At 37.9% G+C, this 24101-nt stretch overlaps 1 protein-coding gene across 27 annotated transcripts in view; it reads left to right on the top strand.

Annotated features, from left to right (window-relative positions):
- Nucleotides 1–24101, top strand: part of BIRC6 (baculoviral IAP repeat containing 6) — a 259698-nt gene that overhangs the window by 74298 nt on the left and 161299 nt on the right. For 6 of the 27 annotated variants that reach the window (XR_008676790.2, XM_055377693.2, XM_063696191.1 and 3 more), the window contains exons 13-23: nucleotides 554–714; nucleotides 2358–2489; nucleotides 2957–3088; nucleotides 6410–6588; nucleotides 8208–8341; nucleotides 8944–9105; nucleotides 9203–9334; nucleotides 10370–10467; nucleotides 12401–12548; nucleotides 13751–13884; nucleotides 18766–18912. Coding sequence is in view for 26 of the 27 variants with exons in the window: in XM_055377693.2 (XP_055233668.2) it covers nucleotides 554–714; nucleotides 2358–2489; nucleotides 2957–3088; nucleotides 6410–6588; nucleotides 8208–8341; nucleotides 8944–9105; nucleotides 9203–9334; nucleotides 10370–10467; nucleotides 12401–12548; nucleotides 13751–13884; nucleotides 18766–18912 (1559 nt within the window). In the remaining variant the exon portion in view is untranslated. The remainder of the gene's footprint in view (nucleotides 1–553; nucleotides 715–2357; nucleotides 2490–2956; nucleotides 3089–6409; nucleotides 6589–8207; nucleotides 8342–8943; nucleotides 9106–9202; nucleotides 9335–10369; nucleotides 10468–12400; nucleotides 12549–13750; nucleotides 13885–18765; nucleotides 18913–24101) is intronic. The other 21 variants (XM_055377699.2, XM_055377697.2, XM_063696192.1 and 18 more) reach the window with 7 other exon arrangements.

The raw sequence follows: 24101 nt of genomic DNA, 5'->3' as shown, positions 1-24101 counted from the left end.
AGCTTTCAGGTTTTGGCCTGAGTTCACTGAAAAATGAAGTTTCTGTTTACTGAGATTTGGAAGTGGGTTTTTTCATAATGAGTTTGAGATGTCTAGTAGACATTTGGATATGAGCCTTAAATTTAGTGGAGGAGTTTGGAGATTTTCATTTTCCAGCATATATATAGCATTTAAAACCCAAGAATGAATATATATAAGAAATGCAATAAATTGTTGTTTTGAAATGAAGATTCTGGGACCCTACTCATAGATCTAGGGTGGGTACCAGGAATTTGCACGTAGTTCACATTAAATCGTTCACGCTTTGAGGAATAAGAATGTATTGGTATGTGCAACTCTCAAGGCAGGTGTAGATTTCTAAAGTAAGATTATTTATTGCCCTTTGTTTAACCTTCTCCATTGGGAGCTATTTTCTCTCTTGATCCCATTGAGAAACGCTAGATTTTGTTGGAAGCTGCAAAGCAAAAAGTAGGAAAGGTGACCTTAATGATAATATGGTTGTGGCTGAAGAAAGATTTTTGCTTTATTTAGCATTTTCCCCCTTATTTGACAGCAACAGCTGGGATGAACATGTATTTGAATTAGTACTACCTAAAGCTTGTATGGTTGGACATGTGGACTTCAAATTCGTTTTGAACTCAAACATCACCAATATTCCACAGATACAAGTGACACTGCTGAAAAATAAAGCTCCAGGATTAGGGAAAGTCAATGGTAAGAATGTATCAAAATTTATCGTTGAAGATTTTATTTTGTGGTTGATTTCTGAAAACTAATTTTCAACTTGGCTAAGTTTCGTGTCCCTTTCTGTCCCTTGTTGCCATTTGCCTGCTCTACTTTTTGTGATTTTATTTAGAAAAGTAATTCAGAGAACATTTCAAAACTTTTCAGTGACCCAGTAATGTTCAGAATTGCATAAACTTGAATCATATAATTATGCTTTTTTGAAGTGAGATTAGTTCCTTTGTAAATTAGTTTGACTTTCAGCATTACTAGCTTTATGTATTTCTTTTCCTAGGAGAAGACTTAATTGTGAATAGAACTGTTATGGAAGTTACTTTTAAGGTTATTAGTGAAGCCAGCCTTTGATGTAATGCTAAAAATACACTCATTTTTATCTTTCTTACAAGTTCAGAATTTGTTGCATTGAGTTATTAAAGTAGATTATACACATTTAGCATGGTTAGAAACTAGGTGTTACTACTGAGTGTTTTCTCCTTAATAAGTTAGTTTAAGAGGCTGGGGATAATTTCACGGTAAAATGGCAACTTAACTCCAGTTTCAAACATTGAAACTTGAAAATTTTCCTTTTTGAAAAATTACATATACGTCTGGCACTCTCTATCTGTGGGTTTCACATCCCAGGAGTCAACCAACCTCAGAAACAACCAATCATGGATTGAAAATACTTTGGGGGGGAAAAATAAAAAAAATTACAACAATAAGAAAATATACAAATAAAAAGTAGTATTAGACCACATGTGGTGGCTCATGCCTATAATCCCAGCATTTTGAGAGGCCAAGGCAGGAGGATCACTTTGGCCCAGGAATTTGAGACCAGCCTGGGAAGTATAGCAAGCACATGTCTACAAAATTTTTTTAAAAAAATTAGCTGGGTGTAGTGGTGCACACCTGTGGCGCTACTCAGGTGGCAGTACTCATGAGGCTGAGGCAGGAGGATCACTTGAGCCCAGGATTTGGAGGTTACAGTGAGCTATGACTGCACCACTGCACTCCAGCCTAGGTGACAGAGTGAGACTCTGTCTGAAATAAATAGTATTTGCATGGCATTCACATTGTATTAGGTTTTATTAGTAAACTAAAGATGATTAAAAGTATACGGGAGGATATGAATAAGGTTATATACAAATATTATGCCATTTTATATAAGGGACTGGAACATCTGTGGATTTTGACATCTGTGGGGGTCCTGGAACTAATCCCCCACAGATACTGAGGGATGGATGACTATATGTGTGTCTGTATATTTATGTGAGTCTGTGTGTATATGGATATGTTCATATGTGTGCAGTCTTTTGACAGATTTTGAATTAATTGGGTGGAGGACTCAGGATTTGGTAGTTTCAAAGCTCTGCAAGTGCTTGTACCATGCAGCCTAGGGTAAGAACTTTTAGTTTAGTTGCCAGCAGATTGTTTCTTTAGGCAAATATTTTATTACCATTAAAAGAGAGAAGAATGTATAAAACAACTGAATCAAAATTTTCCTCCAATCATTTTATAGCATCTGTGATGAAAATCACACAAGTTCCCAAGTTAACAGGAAATTTTAGATTTTTCAGGCACATAAATCATTGATATTAAAGAAAATTAAGTTTACTAATATTTTTATCCTCTAGAAACAGCAGTAGATAGGCAGATCACCTTTCCTTTGTCTCCAGCTCTTAACATTGAAGTGGAACAAAATGGGAAACCGTCCCTGGTTGATTTGAATGAAGAAATGCAGCACATGGATGTAGAGGAATCACAGTGTGAGTTAAATTATAGAGCTGTTGTCCATGACAGTAAAAGGAGTAGTGATCTGAATGCAACATGTCGGGCAAGATTTCCTTATGGCTTGCAAAAACTTGGTTTCAAGAACACAATTAAAAAATAACCTATAATTCTGCTTTGGCAATATGCTTTAACTTTCAGCTCATCTTTTGTGACCACAGCTGCGCTAATGCATTCTTGGTTTTTAATATCTTGGGATTTGAAATCAAGTCGTGGTTTAACATTTTTTTGAAAATAAAGGTGAACTGTAAAATAATATGGGAATGGAAAGCAACATAACAAATAATTGATTATAGTTCCTTAGCATAACAATTCTTATTTTAACACATTCTAAGTATGATATTTTGTGTGGTGGTATTATATGTAAATGGGATGATATTTGCTTATTAAATATTACATTTTAAATGAATGAATTTAAAAGAAAAATATATATTTTTCTTTTTAGGTCTTAGATTATGTCCATTTTTGGAGGATCATAAAGAAGACATTCTATGTGGGCCAGTATGGCTTGCTAGTGGCCTTGATCTATCAGGGCATGCTGGAATGTTGACGTTAACAAGCCCCAAACTTGTTAAAGGTGAAGTAATACATTTTACAAAAGCAGAATTAATAATACCACAGTTGTAAAAAAGATGAAAAAAAAAAAACTGATCTAAAAAAATAAGATTGTTTTCTTTGGGACTTTCGTTCGAAATTTCATCAGTTTTCTGGTAGCTGAGGTCATTTCCTGTCATAAAGTAACTGTATGGTTATCTGATTCTACTTTTTGTGTCTTAGAGGTCTCATTGCTTTTTGAAAAAACGTTGAAAAAAAGACTACAGGATGACTTAGTGTGACATAACAGAGCTCTTTTGAGTAAGCAGACATTATGTTCTGCCATTTTTACCCTTCCCATCACATCAGAGTCCCATCTCTTCAGAGTTTTATTATATATTATTACAGTATCTTCCCTTAAAAGAGGTTTTTTGTTTGTTTGTTTTTGTTTTTTTGAGACAGTCTCATTCTGTCACCCAGGCTGGAGTGTAGTGGCGCTATCTTTGCTCACTGAAACCTCCACCTCCTAGGTTCAAGTGATTCTCTTGCCTCAGCCTCCCAAGTAGCAGGGATTACGCCCAGATAATTTTTGTAGTTTTAGTAGAGATGGGGTTTCACCATGTTGGCCAAGCTGGTCTGGAACTCCTGACCTCAAATCATCTGCCCACCTTGGCCTCCCAAAGTGTTGGGATTACAGGCGTCAGCCACCGCACCTGGCCAAGAGAGGTTTTTGTTTTGTTTTTTTTTTTTTGAGACAGAGTCTTGCTCTGTTACCCAAGTTGGAGTGCAGTGCTGTGATCTCAGCTTGCTGCAACACCCGCCTCCCAGGCTCAAGCAGTTCTCGTGCCTCAGCCTTCTGAGTAGCTGGGACTACAGGCGTGTGCCACAACGCCTGGCTAATTTTTTATTGTATTAGTGGAGGCGGGGTTTCATCATGTCGCCCAGGGTGATCTGGAACTCTTGAGCCCAGCCAGTCTGCCTGCCTCGGTCCCCCAAAGTGTTAGGATTGCAGACGTAAGCCACCGCTCCAGGCCAAAAGAGGATTTTTATTGGAAGAGCTTAGCCAGTATCATATACAATGATTTGAGTGTCATAAACAAATGCAGATTATAATGAATGTTTTAAGATAATGGGCTATCATGTTGATAATTTAGAAATATCAGTAGTAGGACGTTTTCAGCTTTTGTATTCTGGGGGTGAATAAAAAAAACCAACACAAAAGGACTAGTTCAATTGTTAAAGAAATTTGGGGTGGGGTGGGATGTAGAGATCCTTCTCCAACCCAAGAAAATAGCTGACCAACTATATATCAACTATTTACATTTGTGTACATTTGCTTCCTAATGTTTGTCCACATTCACACATAACCATTTAATTGCAGACATAGTACAGGTCAAGTATCCCTTATCTGAAATGCTTGGGACCAGAAGTGTTTCAGATTTCAGATTCTTTTCTGGTTTTGGAATATTTGTGATATACTTAACTAGTTCAGTATTCCTAATCCAAAAATCCAAAATATGAAATGTTCCAATGAGCATTTCCTTTTAGCATCATATCGGCTCTCAAAGAGTTTTGCATTTTGGAGCATTTTGGATTTTCAGATTAGGGATACTCAGCCTGTATATATGCAAGTTTTGTGCTTTCTTATTGTCATTAGGTTTTCGAGATGTTATGTGTTAGGTTTCATGCTGGGATACAGTAGTGAACAAAAACTAATCTCAAATTGTTTAGATTATAGGTTTTGTTCAATGAGAGTGTGCATCTTAAATTTTTATGTGGAAATAGAAATATTGGTGTTTTTAAAAATTTTTTATTTTTTAGAGACACAGTCTCCCTGTGTTGCCCAGGCTGGTCTCCAACTCCTGGGCTCAAGGGATCCTCCTACCTTGGCCTCCCAAAGTGCTAGGATTACAGGTGTGAGCCACCACGTCTGGTCAAAAACACTGATTTTGACAAAATGGAGTGTAGAATTACATGGCATGTGTTTGGAAAGTATTAATTTTCTTAGAATATACTAAGATTTTTTTCCATAAAATTCTCCCCAGCATCTTTGAAACTGAATAAGATAAGTGCTAAGTTTTTTTGGACGAGTAAAGGGGTAACATTGGCCAAAGAAATTTTGAAACAGAATGTCAGATACCACAACACAGAGAACAGTACAGTAGTGTTAAGAAAAATGTAACAGTGTAGTGCTAGCACAGCAGGCAGGTAGCTAAGTAGAGTGATAGCATTTATAATCATGAAAGATTTAATACCTGGTAATGCAACAATAGACTGATAGTTTGCTGGCAGATGTAGTAATTTGATGATAATTAAGAAATGTATTTTATATATAGATTGTATAGTATGATCCCAGTTTGGTTAATATCACATACTAGTGATAATAATTATTTGAGTGTTCTTTTTTTTTTTTTTTTTTTTTTGAGACGGAGTCTTACTCTGTCGCCCAGGCTGGAGTGCAATGGTGCCATCTTGGCTCATGGCAAGCTCCGCCTCCTGGGTCCATGCCATTCTCCTGCCTCCATGCCATTCTCCTGCCTCAGCCTCCTGAGTAGTTGGGACTACAGGCGCCCGCCACCACGCCCCACTAATTTTTTTGTATTTGTAGTAGACGGGGTTTCACTGTGTTAGCCAGGATGGTCTCGATCTCCTGACTTTGTGATCTGCCTGCCTCACCCTCCCAAAGTGCTGGGATTACAGGTGTGAGCCACTGCACCTGGCCTATTTGAGTGCTTTCTTTGTGCCAAGCATAGTTAACAGTGGTTTAGTTGACTCTGAGGTAGGAAATATTACTCTTATTTTACATTAGAAGAAACTGAGCCACAGAGAGGATAATTTGTCAGGTGCCTAATAAATGGCAGAGCCATTATTCAAACCCAGGTAGTGACTCCAAAGCCTGCATGCACATTTTTAACCGTCAGTACTATAATGCTATGTGTATATGTGCACATATATATGGATGTGTGTACATGTATGCATAAGAAGACTGGATGGATATACATTCTGTAATTATCTAGATGATAGCTTAATGACAGTTTTGTGTGTGTGTGTGTGTGTGTGTGTGTAGTTTACGACATTTTTACCATTAAAATGAATAATATTGGGGAAAAAACATGCCAAATGTTTATCTCAATTAGTCAAAGGTAATGGTTTTATGCTATTCGTATCATTCCTTTGTTGGTTGTTTTTTGCTGACAGCGTGTGAAGGTGGTTCAACTTTCTTCTGCTCAAACAGTATAATTTGAAAGTTCTGGCCTACTGTACTTTTTGTGGAGTTAGTTGTTGATCTTGTTCTATGAAGATGAAAAACATTGGAATTTATTGGTGATTCAGTTATTTTCCCCATTCTACTCCACTTCTCTAGGTATGGCAGGAGGAAAATATCGTTCGTTTTTAATCCATGTCAAGGCAGTGAATGAAAGAGGAACAGAAGAGATTTGTAATGGTGGTATGCGTCCTGTAGTAAGGCTTCCATCCCTAAAACACCAGAGTAACAAGGGTTATTCACTTGCTTCACTTTTGGCTAAAGTTGCAGCAGGCAAGGTATGAAACTGTCATTTTGAACAATAACAATACAGTTTTAAACATTGTGGATCAGATTTAACACACAGTTAGAAGTAGTATGACCTTTCAGTGATGTTTTACTATACACTTGGTTTGTTTGTATTTTGTCTTTGGAGTGACTTAAATATATTTGGGAAGAAGAATGTTTGAGTTAACTTTATTATTTCATTTTATTTATTTTAGAGTTTTGAGACGGGGTCTCACTCTTTCCCCCAGGCTTGAATGCAGTGGCGCAAACTCGGCTCACTGCGACCTCTGCCTCCCGGATTCAAGCCATACTCCCACCTCAACTTCCTTAGTAGCTGGGATCACAGGCGTGTGCCACCATGCCCAGCTAATTTTTGTCTTTGTAGTAGAGACGGGGTTTCACCGTATTGGCCAGGCTGGTCTCAACTCCTAACCTCAGGTGATCTGCCCACCTTGGCCTCTCAAAGTGCTGGGGTTACAGGCGTGAGCCACTGCACCCAGCCTGAATTAACTTTAGGCAAATTACCTAGCTTTTATAATGTATACTGAATAGGGAGTAATTGTTAGCAGATATTTCCCTTTATAATTATTTTAGACCATAATATTTATTTCTTTTGATATGAGAGTTTCTTCATATGCCCTCTGTTGGCAACTCACAATCTTGTTTTTGGTGACTATTTGGGAGTATACAGAAAGAGAAGTTGGGGAGTAATTTTAAGACAGGTTCTAATCCTCATGGTTTATTTTCTGAAAGTAGCTGTGAACCGTGCAGCTCCTTACAATTGACTTATCTTGGATTTCCTGGAAGTCAGGAAGGAGGTTTTGTTTATCATCATTATTTATAAGGAATCATACTGATACTGATCAGTAATACCAGGCATTTTACATATATATAGGTCTTCCAGTTTTTCAAGGACTTCTGTGTACTTTATCTGATGTAATCTTCATTATAACTCTGAAGTAGGCATAGCAGGTTCTGTTACCTCCCTTTTTTAAATACTGAAAGTGAGTGAACCTTAGCGATTGGGGAGCCTGACATATCTCACGTTATTTTATTTTATTGTGTTTATTTATTATTATTATTATTGAGACAGAGTCTTGCTCTGTTGCCCAGGCTGGAGTGCAGTGATGTGATCTCAGCTCACTGCAGCCTCCACCCCCTGAGTTCAAGTGAATCTCTTGACTTAGCCTCCCAAGTAGTGGGATTAAAGGCACTTACCCATGCTTGGCTAACTTTTGTATTTTTTGGTAGAGATAGGGTTTCACTATGTTGGTCAGGCTGTTCTCGAACTCCTGAGTTCTGTGATCTGTCTGCCTCGGCCTCCCAAAGCTCTGGGATTACAGGCCTGAGCCACTGCACCCAGCGGAATTGGACTCAGGACTTTGGTTTTATCATCTGTAATCATTGGGTTATTGCCTTTAAAATAGTGGCTGTGTCTTTTTTTCCCCTATTATAATTCTGGAGAAAATTAGTCATTTACTGAATATGAGGGTACAAGCTATCATTTTAATTTGAGATTTATATTTTGGTGGCCACAATTCAATTATTTTCCTTTATTTTATAACTTTAATGGTAAATGATTTTTAGTTTAGTTTATTTTTTAAAATTCATTATTATTTGTAATGTTTAGGAAAAATCATCTAATGTTAAGAATGAAAATACAAGTGGCACCCGTAAATCTGAAAACCTCCGGGGCTGTGATTTACTTCAAGAGGTCTCAGTCACCATTCGAAGATTTAAGAAAACTTCAGTTTCTAAGGAAAGGTAATTTCATTGCATTATCTTGTTATTCTTACAGTAATGAAAGTGCAGAGCATAACACCACACACATACACACACAAATAAAAAATCTTTTACCTGAAAATTTTTTTTGTCCATTTTTCTTAATTATAATTTTGATGAGAATATGAGTTGTCTTTATACTTCATTAGTTTATCTCTAGTGTCCGCACAGTGCTTGTTGTATAGCAGGAATGGATGATAGTTATTAATTTGACACGTACTCGTCAGGCAAGGGAGCGTGTATCTATAGTCCTAGCTACTCAAGACGTGGGGGTAGGAGGATCACTTGAACCCAGGAGTTTGAGTCCAGCCTGGACAACATAGGGACACCCAATCTCTGGAGAAAAAAAACAAAACAAAAAGAAATTATACACATTCCATGTTACATTACAACACATTATTGTAAATGTTATTTTTTAAAAAATTTTCTACAAATGAAATACTTGACATATAGCTATTGATTGTTTTTAAATGTACTTGAGATGTTCATGATTTAAAATGAAACATTGCATTACCAGCCAGGTTGTGATAGCTTTAGTTGTTCTGTTTTGGTTGGTAATGTGTTTATATTTTCTTTTTTTGTAGAGTGCAACGATGTGCCATGTTACAGTTTTCAGAATTTCATGAGAAGCTTCTTAATACTCTTTGCAGAAAAACAGATGATGGTCAGATCACAGAACATGCCCAGAGCCTTGTGTTGGATACTCTCTGTTGGTTAGCTGGAGTTCATTCAAATGGACCCGGAAGGTTAATAATTAAAATTTTGCTTACCACTGTTGATTGCCTTTTAGATGTTATGATTGAAAGTTCAGGATGAGTCTAAATGTCTGCTATTGTTTTGCAGCTCAAAGGAAGGAAATGAGAACCTACTTTCAAAAACACGAAAATTTCTGTCAGACATCGTACGTGTTTGCTTCTTTGAGGCAGGACGAAGTATAGCCCATAAGTGTGCCCGATTTCTAGCCTTGTGCATTAGGTTGGTATGTTTTTAAGTTGAAAGCATACTTTCTAGGTACACCTGCAATTTAGTGGGTGATACCTTGTTTATAGTGTGATTTGATGCTTGTTTAATGTATGTATAATTTAAGAGAATTTCAAAAGTTGATGAAGATTGTTGATAATCTTAGCAAGAATTTTGGGTTCTTAGGGGAAAGTGTCATGTTAAATAAGTTTATTTAACTTTTAAGAAAAGAAGTCTGCTGAGCTTCTCTGCCTGTTAGTAGCGGTTTGGAGAATTTGGCAAGGGAAGTCTTCCACCCTTTTCACTCCTACTTTCCTTGGTTGTCTTTTCTTGCCCTAAAGTGTTTTCTCTGTTATGTAACAATCTTACCGACTTTTTTTTGTAGCATTGTGCAGACCCTTTTTTTCTAAACCCTGAAACAAATTAGAACAGTCTGCCCTGATCCCCAGGGCATGTGTCCCAAGACCCCTCCCCTCCCCAGTGGAGACCTGAAACTGTAGCTGGTACTGAGCCATATATATAGTATTGTTTTTTCCTATATATACGTACCTGCAATAAAGTTTAATTTATAAACTAGGCATAGTAAGAGATTAACAATAACTACTAATAAAATAGAACAGTTATAATAATATACTATGATAAAAGTTATATGAATGTGGTCTCTCAACATGTCTTATTGTACTGTACTCACCTGTGTTTAGACTGCACTTGACCATGTGTAATTGAAACTTTAGAAATTGAAACTGCATATACGGGTTCTTAATGTTTAAAGGTTCCTACTTGCTACTGTATCTAGGAAGTGTCTAAGAGCTAATGGTCAGTATTGACTGTTGTAAAGATAAGGGTTTAATGCATAAGAAAATATTTACAACGATCCTTAGTATAATCAGTTCCCGCTATCTTTTGGTATTTTATATAGCTTTAAGGCAGGTTTTTCTTTTAATCGGTATAGAATACATTTTAAAGATTTTTAGGTACCACACCAGGTTTAGGGTTGAATTTAGACCTTGAGTAATGTCTTTACAATTTTTCTTTTTAAAAATTTTTCAGTAATGGCAAATGTGACCCATGTCAACCAGCATTTGGATCTGTTCTGTTGAAGGCTTTACTTGATAATATGTCATTTTTACCTGCAGCAGCAACTGGTGGTATGTAAAATTAATTTAATCACAAATAGTTATAGTCATATGGAACATCTCATATGTATACTTAGGATTATTTCATAACTGTTTTTTCTCTATTAAAGTTCACTTTTCTGTGGCTTATCTGTATTTTTTGAAGGGATCGATAGATTGTGGCTGGGTGGTCATATACTCCGTCAATAGTACTCCAAGGAAAAGGTTCATGGAGCAGTTACGTTAATATCAAATCATCTCAATTCATAACTATTTTTCTGTACTTCATTACAATCATTGAGTTGTTTGGTTGTTTACTGACTGTAACAGATCAGATGCCAGAAACCAGAATTCCAGCATGTGCCAGGGAGGTGACATAAATAAGTAAAACGGTCCAGGTGTCATTGCACATGCATACGTTTTGTGTGATTGGTAGGGACTATGGCAAACTGGAATTTCCTAAAAGGGACCAGTGGTTTTTTTTTTTTTTTTTTAAAGCACCTGAGGACTCTGTGGAAATGCCTTTCAAGAATGAATGTAATTGGAGGTAGAGAGTAGAATGATGGATACCAGAGTCTGGGAGGGTGAGTGGGATTTGAAGAGAGGTTGATAAATTAGTATGAACATATGGTTAGAAGAAATAAGTTCTAGTGTTTGATAGCACAGTAGGGTGACTGTAATTTGTGGTATATTTCAGAATAGTTAAAAGATTTAAAGTGTTCCCAGTGCAGAGAGGTGACGGATATCCTAAATACCCTGATTTGATCATTGTGCATTGCATCCATATTTCAAAACATCACATATACCCCCTATATATGTGCAATTATTATGTATCAAAAAAGAACGAATATAGTTATCAAGTAGGAATTCATAAAGCAATTCTCTAAAATAGCACATATATAAGGTAATGAAGATTTTTAAAGATTCTTACTGTTTTTGCTAGTACATGGTGTTACTATGAAGGGCTACTAATTTGGCCTTTTAAGCCAAATTTTATTTATTGATAGACATTTTTCACAATCTGTTTTATTAAAAAACAAACCATTCAGGCTGGGCACAGTGGCTCACACTTGTAATCCCAGCACTTTGGGAGGCCATGGAGGGAGGATTGCTTTGAGGCCAGGAGTTTAAAAAAACCCATTCAACAAGTTACCTCAGTGAGTTATATATTTCATAAAGATTTCATCTTTGTGTTAAACAAAAAAATGCTTGTTTCAAGTTGTTAAAAAGTTATATCATTTTCTTAATTTAGGTAAAGCGTGTTTATATTTACATTGAACGTATTTTGGCTACAACCATTAACTCTATGGAATAGAACATTTTGACTCAGTTGCTCATTACGATAGTCTCTAATGTTTAAAAGCTTCTTAAGGATAGTTTTAAAGTTGGGACGCTTAAGTTTTGGCATGTATGTAGCAGTTAATTAAAAAAAGTAAAAATACACTGTCATGATAATCTTTTAAGCAATGTCGATCTGTACCTAACGCATTATAGAATAATTTTATTCCCCATTCATTCACTAAAATGGGCTGTTTGAAGCTCACTGCCATCCACTATTTTTTAAAGTTTAGTACAGAGAAACAGTATGTTGGTAAGGATGATTTGAAGGACCTGCAGTCTCCTCACTTTTTCAGCTATTTCGAAGTGTCCCTCAGAGGCATCTCACATTATTATACACCTAAATAAATACACATTATTATACACCTAAATGACTTTATAAAACTCTCCAGAAATATTTGAAATTCTTAGTGTAAGACTGTGCCTCAGCGTGTTGTTTATATTTTAAGTGTCCTCTTTGATCCCTCCAAGGAGTTATCTTTGTAAATTGCCCATAAGATTATCTTTCCAGAAAAGGGAGTATCTTTCTAGCAAAAGGAAGTATTCTGATAAATAGGTAATCTTAAATTCTCATTGTTAGAGGAAAAGGAGGAAAAAGAAACATTTATTTTGTTTTTATTGTTTCCAGGTTCTGTCTATTGGTATTTTGTCTTACTGAATTATGTGAAAGATGAAGATCTGGCTGGATGCAGTACAGCTTGTGCATCTTTGCTTACTGCAGTGTCCAGACAGTTACAGGACAGGCTAACACCAATGGAGGCTTTACTTCAGACAAGGTATTTTAGTGTATCTAATGACTAATAATAGGCGTCTCTGAGTATGATCACGCTTTTGCAGAGAACTGTTATGTAATATTTATATATGCTGATAACAGTCTTTTTCTTACAAAAATGTTTAGTTTATACCTTACTTTTTCCATATGATAATAGCCTGAGGTTTTACTTTCTTCTGTTTTGTCAGAAATTACTCTTTTTTTTTTTTTTTTTGAGATGGAGTTTTGTTCTTGTTGCCCAGGCTGGAGTGCAATGGTGTGATCTCGGCTCACCACAACCTCCATCTCCCGGGTTCAAGCGATTCTCCTGCCTCAGCCTCCCGAGTAGCTGGGATTACAGGCATGCACCACAGGCCTGGCTAATTTTGTATGTTTAGTAGAGACGGGGTTTCTCCATGTTGGTCAGGCTGTTTGCAAACTCCCAACCTCAGTTGATCCGCCCGCCTCAGCCTCCCAAAGTGCTGGGATTACAGGCATGAGCCACCGTGCCCAGCCAGAAATTACTCTTTAACAGTTTGATAAATCCTTATGATGGTGATTCAGAGGGCTAATTTTATTTAATAATGAAAAGTGGTATGCCCTGCTAATGGAAGAAGAATGTAATGTGTCTGTTTCTCTGTGCACTTTATAGGTGGAATTATGTGAGTCACTTATTGTCCCATAACTAGTATTCTTCTACCTGCTACTTGTATTTCAAAACTTTTAACATGATGAATTAAGCAATAGCAGAAGGTTAGATTTAAGTTCTTGCCTGATTGTCTACGTTTGAAGTAAGGCATTCCTTTATTTAGAGCAGTGATTTTATAATTTCCTAGGTTAGATGTTCTGATTTTGATGACATTTTACTCAAAGCCTTTGTACTTGAGGCTATGTCGTAATGATTCACGGGAGAGAATGGTGCCTGATATCCCTCACTTCAATCTACAGGTACCTTAGTACCTTACAGGTACTAAGGCAACTAAGGTACAGGTATCTTAGTACCTTAGTTGCCAGCTTATTGGAATCACATTTGTTGAGTCTCTGGACAGTGTCTTTTAGAGTATAGATTGCAGGGAACATAGTTGAGATTCACTGAATTTGATGGGTCACATCTAGTCAGCATCTCCCTCTGCGCTGTTAGTCAGACTACTTTTAAAACTAAGTAAAGGTAATTTGTTAATTAGATGGCTGAAAGGAAAATTGTTAGTGCATTATTTTATTTTTCAGATATGGATTATATAGCTCACCATTTGATCCAGTCCTCTTTGATTTGGAGATGAGTGGCTCTTCTTGTAAAAATGTTTATAACAGCAGCATTGGTGTCCAGTCAGATGAAATTGATTTATCAGATGTCCTTTCAGGTAGTGATTTCTTTTATTAAAGGAAATTCTGAATGTTGTATCTTGGATTTAAGTTGCCATTTGACTTAATAGATTATAGTCATGATGTTTTGTCTTTAGAAAACTATAATTCCTTAGAACTTATCATATGAATTATTAAAATGTTTCCTAGAAGTTCTTAACTTCCTCTTTCCCTCTGAAGAAAATCCCAGTATATTAAAGTCATATTTGAAAGGGTTGTGACTTTAATTTTTTGTTTTTGTTATGCATTTCATTTCAGTGTGATTTTAATGCTTATGAGACTATTTAAAATGTATTTGTTGTAGCCTTTTCAGTTTTATTTGATGCATCTTTGCTGCCTCTATAAAGTTAAAAAACATTTCCTATTTAAAAAATACAAAATTAGTAATATATACTTAGTGTAATAAGTAAGGATGCACAAACAAAAGATAATTTTCTACATCTGTCACTTTCTTGAGGTAAGCTTTGTATACATTACATACATCCTTTTATACTTTCTAAAGAATGTGTTTTTCGGATGTATGCGTGACACTATTTTTATAATCTTTTTAAGTGCTAAAATTTGCTGTTTATTTTTGTTAGATAAAAGAGTGACCATTTCATTTTTTCCTTCCATCTAATTGTACTTATTGCAGATGTTGTTAGGATACAAAAATGTTAGAAAATTTGCAAACAGATTAAGGTAATAACCAGATATAAGTAAATTTTGAGAGAGAAGTTCAATTTTGTTGAAAAGTAACTTATGAGGTGTAATAAAAGCAAAATAAAAAAAATCAAATACAAAAATATAAATGAAATGTAAAATGCCTCAACCCCAACCTTTCCACCCTCTTAGGTTACTTTTGTTAACTGAATGTTTGGCTATTTAAACTTGTTCGCAACCTGTACTCGTTAATATAGTTTCTAATGAAAGAGCATACTACACATACTGGTCTGTCACTTGCTTTTTAATTGCTTATGCTGCCTTGAATATATGTGTTATTACTATTTGATGACTTAGGCTCTTGATTGCCTTACACACATCTCACCATTTTCTGTCTTCTCTATCCAAGTGACGCATCAATTAGACCATTGTAATTTATGATTGGAACTAGTAGGAGAGACTAGAACTGGAGATACCAATGCCTTCAGTATACCAAAAGAAGCAGTGAAATCTGTTAGGGTGAAAGCGTAAGGGAAGGACTGTAAGGTTCATTCCAAGCTCTGAGGTCATCAAGTTTGCAAATGAGTAAAGAAGACTCAGAACAAGGAATTTAGAAATCATGATATGTCGGCCGGGCACGGTGGCTCACGCCTGTAATCCCAGCACTTTGGGAGGCCGAGGTGGGCGGATCACGAGGTCAGGAGATCGAGACCGTCCTGGCTAACACGGTGAAACCCCGTCTCTACTAAAAATGCCAAAAAATTAGCCAAATGCGGTGGTGGGCACCTGTAGGCTGAGGCAGGAGAATGGCGTGAACCCGGGAGGCAGAGCTTGCAGTGAGCCGAGATAGCGCCACTGCACTCCAGCCCGGGCGAAAGAGTGAGACTCCGCCTCAAAAAAAAAAGAAAAAAAATCATGATATGTCTCCACTTTAATGTCTCATTGTGTTGTTCCTCATTATTAGTCTCTCTACAGCATTTTTTGTTGTTGTTGTTAATGGCATCAGTGACACAAGACAGAAATGTGAATGTCATTTATGATACTTATATCTTTCTTATCACCCACATTGAGGATATCACCATATGGCACCTATTTTTCCACCAATGTATGCAGTTGTTCCTCTCTATCCGTGGGGAATTCGTTCCAGGACTCCTCGCAGACAACAAAATGTGTAGATACTCAAGTCCCTTATAAAAAATGATGTAGTGCAGTTTGTGTGTAACTTACACACATCCTGCTGTGTGCCTTAAATCATTGCTACATCACTTATAATACCTAATACGATGTTAATGCTACATGAGTACTTGTTATACTGTATTGTTTAGGGAATAATGACAAGAAAAAAAGGCTGTAACAGACTCAGCCATTCATTTTTTTCCCCTTAATATTTTCTGTCTGTAGTTGGTTGAATCCATGGATGCCAAACCCACAGATACAGAGAGCTGAGTGTATGTCACGTTTGCTCACTCTGTTACCTCCCATGATCACAAGTTACAGTCATCTTGAACCCATACTACAATCATAGCTTTCACACTGGTCTGCCTACATCTGTTCTTGCCTCAGTTTAGTACATTCTCCACATTGCATTGAGTATGATCTTTCAGTTACTTTACCTTTCTCCTTAGAGTACTTTTCAGGTCTTCCCATCTTCTGAAGTTCAAAGTTTCTAATACAGCATATAAAATCCTAAATGATTTGGCTCTCTTTTCCTTGCCACTTTATCTTGTGTCATTGCCCCGTTTAGTCTTCTTTGGCCCTGTGATTCTCAAAGTGTGTTCTATAGACCCCCAAAGGGTTCCTGAGATCATTAAGGGGATCTATATGGTCATAACTATTTTGATGATAGTAGAATGATGTTATTTGTCTTTTTGATTTCGTTGACATTTTTATCGATTGTGAAAAAGCATGGTGTTATTCACTGTGCACTTGTAATAAAAATGTCGGTTTCATTTTAAAATGCCCTTGACGTTGCAGTAAAAATTATTAATTTTATTAAAATTTTAACCCATGAATACACATCTTTTATTCTGAGATGAATGATACATATGCACAGAGTTCTTCTGTGGCATGCCAAAGTACCATGCTTGTTTCAGGGAGATGTGAAGTTGAGTTACAAGCTGAACTACTTGCTTGTTTCTTGGAATACCATTTTTGTTTGCAGTAATGACTGACAGACAAACTACGCCCATTTACACTGCGTTATTTGACAGTTGTTTTTTGAAAAGTGAATGAGAAACATCTCCCATAGTGAGCTTGATAGCTTCCCAGTATGTAGACTTTTCTCATGGAGTCTGATATTAGAGAGTGTAATTTTCCAATACTGGATAATGAAATGTGTCAACATTTGGAATATTTGTATACAGTGGTGAACCAATATTTTCCAAATGATCAATGCATGATGTTTCACCAGTATGCATGGGTAAAGTTCTTTAAAAGTATAAAATATATCAGTTGATCTTAATGTAACAGAGTTTGAGAAGTTCATTGGTAAGATTTCAGATACCACATTGTAACCTTTAAGAAATTACCACTTGTCAAGTTTTTGAATATGCAAGTATTTTAAAATATTCTTTTTCCAACTACATATTTGTGTTGGGCCAGATGTTTTCACCCACTTCTGCTAAAACAACATTTTATAACACGTCGAATACAGAGGCAGGTAGGAGAATCCAAGTATCCTCTGATACTTCACATTTTAAAGAGATTTTTAAATAGGTAAAACATTGTCACTTTTTTCATTAAATTATTTTTTCTTCAGAAAACAGTTATTTTTCATCAAATTATGCTATTTTAACATTTAATGGGTTTATTATTAAATGAATTAATATTTAAACTTCACACCTTAAAATTTCTACTATGGTGAATACCAGTAAAACAATGGAAACAAAAGTTCTTCAGGGTGCTTAATATTTTAAAGATATGTGGAGGGATCTTAGAATTGAGAACTGTTCCTCTAGCCATATTGTTCTTTCAGTTCCTTAAATGTGCCATGTTTCTTTGCTATGGGGATTTCATGTTCTTTCTACATGGCTTTTCTGCCACTTCAAGGGAGCAAATGTATGAAACTCTCTTATTCTTCCCATGAATCCCCTCATTTTGTTAGAGAAGCATTTTATTATCCCATAACTTAGGACTGATTGCCCCTTGACTTACTAGTCCTTTAAATTTCTCTTAAGTAAAACCTTGCAGCTTAAAAAAAAGTTGCGTTAATTCCTAATAACCACTAACATAGAATATAGTCTTCATGAGGAGTGGGACTTACATTTTATTCTTCTGTCTCCCAATTCTGGTATTGAGTAAGTGTGCAATAAGCATTTTTTGGAACATGTGTCAGGCCCTATGCTGACCCCCAATAAGACATTGGAAAACAAGGTTATGACAGGTTATTCTTGTGTTTGATAGTCCTTCAGCTGTTAATGACAGTTTTTATATCTCCCCATTCTTTTCATCTGTGAATTCTGTTTTGCTTTGTGATTTAAATAATTGTTTAAATGAGTGCTAATTCCAAAAAAAAAAATTGCAAAGTAGTGAATATAATCCTTGCCTTCCCAAACTACATACGCAGTCCCTGTGAATTCATTTGTGTTCTTCCCTCTAGACTTCTTGCTGTGGTTTTATTGGTCATATAGCTGTGGCTACATGGTTTTTTCTTTTAAAAACTACTTATGCTAGCTTAAACTATTTTTATGACCATGAAGTAGTGTGCCTCATTCTACAAAACTGATAATATGAACAAAATACAAGAAACAATGTGTAGATAAACCTTGTTAATATTTTGAAATGTTCATCCTTTGTTTTGTGTCTTATATTTATGCAGTTGACATCTTAGAATGTATTCTGATTTTACATATAGCCAACAGATTAGGTGATAGCTAATGTGAGTAGCTGATTTACTACTTTTTTCAACCCATTTGAGATTGAAATTTTTGACCCCATTTGAGATTGAAATCACTTGTTACTAAATGTAAGTTTCATGTTACAGGAAACTACCACTCATGTTTCTGTTAATGTGAAGAGCTACTAAGTTGCTTTTATTCAAATCTGCTTTTGTAGCAGGGAAACTGGTGCCTGCTGTTTTGTCAGTTTTCTTAATACCATGCCCATGATTCAAGCACTGTGTAAGAGTTGTGTATTTATATGTTCTAATTAAAATTGAAGTTGCAGCTATAATTATTGTTGTGACTATTGCTTTTTAAAAATTATCTTCACGTATTATAAAACTTGTCTTTTGCCATTAGGAAATGGAAAGGTCAGTAGCTGCACAGCTGCTGAGGGTAGTTTCACATCTCTCACTGGACTTTTGGAAGTTGAACCTCTGCACTTTACTTGTGTGTCAACTAGTGATGGAACCAGAATAGAAAGGGATGATGCAAGTACGTTTACTGGTATATACCTTCTTTTATTATATACTTTATGCAGTAATAAAGTGATATTTATATATTTAAACATTATTTCTAATTATGTAATTTTCATTGCTGTTAAGTGGAAATTTATTTGTGGGAGGGGCGTTTGGGGGAAATATAAATCGTTTTATATTCTTTCCTAAGTCAATTCACAGGGTTTTTTTCCCCCCGTACCCACTTAGAACAATGTCTTAAATCATTCTGTTTTTATGTGTATGCACTTTCAGAAATTTTTTAATTTGAAAAATATCAAATATGTTGGAAATGGAAGAGTAAAAATAGACTACGTGTTTCTACTACTGAATGATGTTTTTGAGAAGGTTGAGATGAGTAAAGAGGGAATACTGTTTCTCGAACTAGTTTAAAACAACCTTGAATATGTGAGGAACTATTTGGGTTTGTTGAATATGTGATGTCCTTGATGTGTTAAATACCTTCACTTAAAAATTAAGTTTTTGATCATCAATCAGTGGAAACTTGTTTATTTTCTTTCTTGTTTTCTGTGATTTATTTTTCCTTTTCACGTAGGAAGATCAGTATTTATTTACAGTTACTTCTGTTGCAGCATAAATAATAGAAGTCTTTCAATTAAGATTGGTTTATGATTTTATATCTGTATTAGTCACTGAAGGGTTTGACTGTTGTCTTAACGTGATTCTTCTGTTGATGGTTTTGTGTAATTGGGTACCATCTTAGTCTCCTCAACAGTTAAACAAAAAGCAAAAATGGTTTGCTAGAGAAGTCGTGAAAACTTTAATCTTAGCTGGTTCCAGAATAGCAAGAGGTTTTTTTTTTTTTTTTTTTTTTTTTTTTTTTTTTTTTTTGAGCATGCTGCCTTCAAGCATCTGTTTAACAAAGCACATCTTGCACCGCCCTTAATCCATTTAACCCTGAGTGGACACAGCACATGTTTCAGAGAGCACAGGGTTGGGGGTAAGGTCATAGATCAACAGGATCCCAAGGCAGAAGAATTTTTCTTAGTACAGAACAAAATGAAAAGTCTCCCATGTCTACGTCCCCCTACACAGACACAGCAACCATCGGATTTCTCAGTCTTTTCCCCACCTTTCCCCCACCTTTCCCCCCTTTCTCTTCCACAAAACCACCATTGTCATCATGGCCCGTTCTCAATGAGCTGCTGGGTACACCTCCCAGACAGGGTGGTGGCCGGGCAGAGGGGTTCCTCACTTCCCAGCAGGGGTGGCCGGGCAGAGGCGCCCCTCACCTCCCGGACGGGGCGGCTGGCCGGGCGGGGGGCTGACTCCCCCACCTCCCTCCCGGACGGGGCGGCTGGCCGGGCAGAGGGGCTCCTCACTTCCCAGTAGGGGCGGCCGGGCAGAGGCGCCCCTCACCTCCCGCACGGGGCGGCTAGCCGGACGGGGCGGCTGGCCGGGCAGGGGGCTGACTCCCCCACCTCCCTCCCGGACGGGGCGGCTGGCCGGGCAGAGGGGCTCCTCACTTCCCAGTAGGGGCGGCCGGGCAGAGGCGCCCCTCACCTCCTGGATGGGGCAGCTGGCCTGGTGGGGGCTGACCCCCACCTCCCTCCTGGACGGGGTGGCTGCTGGGCGGAGACGCTCCTCACTTCCCAGACGGGGTGGCAGCCGGGCGGAGGGGCTCCTCACTTCTCAGACGGGGTGGCTGCCGGGCGGAGGGGCTCCTCACTTCTCAGTCGGGGCGGTTGCCAGGTGGAGGGTCTCCTCACTTCTCAGACGGGGTGGCCGGGCAGAGGTGCTCCTCACCTCCCAGACAGGGTCGTGGCCGGGCCGAGGCGCTCCTCACATCCCAGACGGGGCGGTGGGGCAGAGGCGCTCCCCACATCTCATACGATGGGCGGCCGGGCAGAGACGGTCCTCACTTCCTAGATGGGATGGCGGCCGGGAAGAGGCGCTCCTCACTTCCTAGGTGGGATGGCGGCCGGGCAGAGATGCTCCTCACTTTCCAGACTGGGCAGCCAGACAGAGGGGCTCCTCACATCCCAGACAATGGGCGGCCAGGCAGAGACGCTCCTCACTTCCTAGATGGGGTGGCGGCCGGGCAGAGGCTGCAGTCTTGGCACTTTGGGGGGCCAAGGCAGGTGGCTGGGAGGTGGAGGTTGTAGCAAGCCGAGATCACGCCACTGCACTCCAGCCTGGGCACCATTGAGCACCGAGTTAACGAGACTCCCTCTGCAATCCCGGCACCTCGGGAGGCCGAGGCTGGCAGATCACTCGCGGTTAGGAGCTGGAGACCAGCCCAGCCAACACAGCGAAACCCCATCTCCACCAAAAAAATACAAAAACCAGTCAGGCGTGGCGGCGCGCGCCTGCAATCGCAGGCACTGGGCAGGCTGAGGCAGGAGAATCAGGCAGGGAGGTTGCAGTGAGCCAAGATGGCAGCAGCACAGTGCAGCTTCGGTTGGGCATGAGAGGGAGACCGTGGAAAGGGGAGGGGGAGGGGGAGGGAGAGGGAGAGGGACGCAAGAGGTTTTAAAAGGAATTTATCAGTTCTTTATTTGAGTGTCTTTTTGTTAGGAATTGCATTATATATCCAATTGTGGAGGTAGCTACTAAGTGAAATTCACAGTTTATGTAGTGAATATGAGCTTTTTAGATAAAAACCTAATATTTCCTTTATATGGTGATTCTAGAAAGGTCAGAATTAATTTGTATTTGTTTTCTTGGACTGTATAGTCATTTTGTAGAAACTTTTACATTTACACTAGAATAGAAACATGCCATGACAAGAAATTTGAACTTTCAGAAAATTATTTTATTATAAATCAGGACCTTTCGTGGAACTGTATTGAAATTAATTATCCCGGGCCTGGCACGGTGGCTCATGCCTGTAATCCCAGCACTTTGGGAGGCCAAGGTGGGCGGATCATGAGGTCAGGAGATCGAGACCATCCTGGCTAACACAGTGAAACCCCGTCTCTACTAAAAAATACAAAAAAAATTAGCTGGGCATGGTGGTGGTGCCTGTAGTCCCAGCTACTCAGGAGGCTGAGGCAGGAGAATGGCGTGAATGTGAGAGGTGGAGCTTGCAGTGAGTTGAGATCGCGCCACTGCATTCCAGCCTGGGCAAACAGGAAGACTCTGTCTCCAAAAAAAAAAAAAAAAAAAAAAATTAAGTATCCTGGTTTGAGACAAGCCTGGTCAACATGGCGAAACCTCGTCTCTACTAAAAATACAAAAAGTATGGCTGGGTGTGGTGGCAGACACCTGCCTGTAGTCCCAGCTACTTGGGAGGCTGAGGATACGAGAATTGCTTGAACCCGGGAGGTGGAGGTTGCAGTCAGCTGAGATTGTGCCGCTGCACTGTAGCCTGGGTGACAGAGTGAGACTCCGTCTCAAAAAGAAAAAGAAATTAAGTATCCTGGATTTTTATTTTATTTTACAAAAATTCATGTGTTTGCAAAAGGCACATAATGTTTAAAAGATAAAAGGTTAGTTTTGAAAAAGTTTTTCTCCACACTCCCCACCCATTTCTCCCCCTGCAAAGCAAGCAATGGAACGAGTTTCTTGTCTTTACAGGGCTAGTCTGTGTATATATATGCCATCACCTCTTTATTTCACCCAAAATGAAACTGCCTAAAGAGAGATTTTTATTAGATGTTGAGGCAAAGTGCTGACTAGTGATTATAAGGAGCTGAAAGGTGATTGTAGTCTGTCAATCCTGTTTACTTTTTTGAAACATGTTAATATAATACCTATGCGGAAAAGTGCAGAAAATAATTGCATAGCTCGGCAGTTTATCATGATACACATTGTCTGTGTGATGACCAATAAGTAAAGAAAGAACATTTCCAGCACCCCAAAAGGTGTCTTCGTGACCACTTCCATTTATTTCTTCCTCATTTTCTCCAGAAGCTAAACATCATCCTTTTGGAGTAGTTACTTATTGGTTTTTGTTTATTTCTTTGAATAACCACTTAATGATCCATTCTTGAACAGTGGTTGAGTAAGGTCTGTATAACATAGAATCGCACATGTACGTATATTTGGTTTGCCTTCTTTTCAATCCTGTGATTATGGCATTAATCTATATCATTGCATATGGACAGTTGGTTCTTTTTCATTGCTGTTTAGGATTCTTTTGTCCGAATGCAACAAAATTTATGTATCCACTATTGGTTTGTATACTGCTGATAGACATTTGAGTTGTTTCATTGTGGAGCTAATAGTACTGATGGATATACTTTTGTCTTGAATATGAATGTGGAAGTTGATTCACTGCTTCATAGGGTATTCATATATTCAGCTTCAGTAAGTAAGCTTTTTGCTACTGGTTCCTATTTAAATACTGTGGAGTCAAATACTCAGAGTATTGATCTTGCAAATTTGTTGAGAATTGTAGAGGGTCAAATTCTATAAATATTCCATCCATACTTAATAATGTTAACTCTGCACTTGTTGGTGAAGTGTACTCTATATATCCTTTTGGTCAAGTTTGCTAGTTATGTTCTTCAAATTCTCTATCTTTATTGGTTATTTCACCCCTTTGTTTTTTAGTTAATGAGGCCAGTATGTTAAAAAACGGTAGATTTGTTTATTTTTTGTCATCAAGTTTTATACACTTTGAGACCATCATATAAATTTAGAATGGTTGTGTCTTTCTTGGGAATTCTTCGATCATTATGAATTATCTTTTATTATTATTTTTTGAGATGGGGTCTTGCTATGTTGCCCAGGCTGGTCTTGGGCTCGAATGTCCCTCCTGCCCCTGTCTCGCAAGTACCTGGGATTGCAGGCACACACCACTGCACCTGGCATTAGTTATCTTTTTATCTTTAAGTTTGCTATTTCTCCGAGGATTTACCTTGTCTGATGTTTACTTAGCTAACACCAGCCTTCTTTGGCTGCTATTTGTATGGTATATATTTTTCCATCTTTTTACTTTCAACTTTTCAGTGTTTCCTTGTGTATTAGATATACTTTTTATAAGTGGCATGTAGTTGCATTTATTAAAAATCCAGCCTGACATTTTTGTCTTTCAATGGGAGAATTTAATTCAGTTACATTTAATGTGATTAGTGATATATTCCTGTTTAAGTCTGCCGTGACTTAAACATTTCTCATTGTCCTGATGGTTGGTTACATGCTTCTTTTTCCTCCTTTTCTGTTTTTAGGGCTGATTATATTTTTTATTGGTCAATTTTTCCATTTTTTTCTTGAACCGTTCTTTTAGTAATT

This window comes from Gorilla gorilla, chromosome 12 (assembly GCF_029281585.2).
Source record: "Gorilla gorilla gorilla isolate KB3781 chromosome 12, NHGRI_mGorGor1-v2.1_pri, whole genome shotgun sequence".
NCBI classification, from domain to species: domain Eukaryota; kingdom Metazoa; phylum Chordata; class Mammalia; order Primates; family Hominidae; genus Gorilla; species Gorilla gorilla.
The sequence above is the reverse complement of the archived record's forward strand: the minus strand, read 5'-3'. Positions and strand labels throughout refer to the sequence as shown.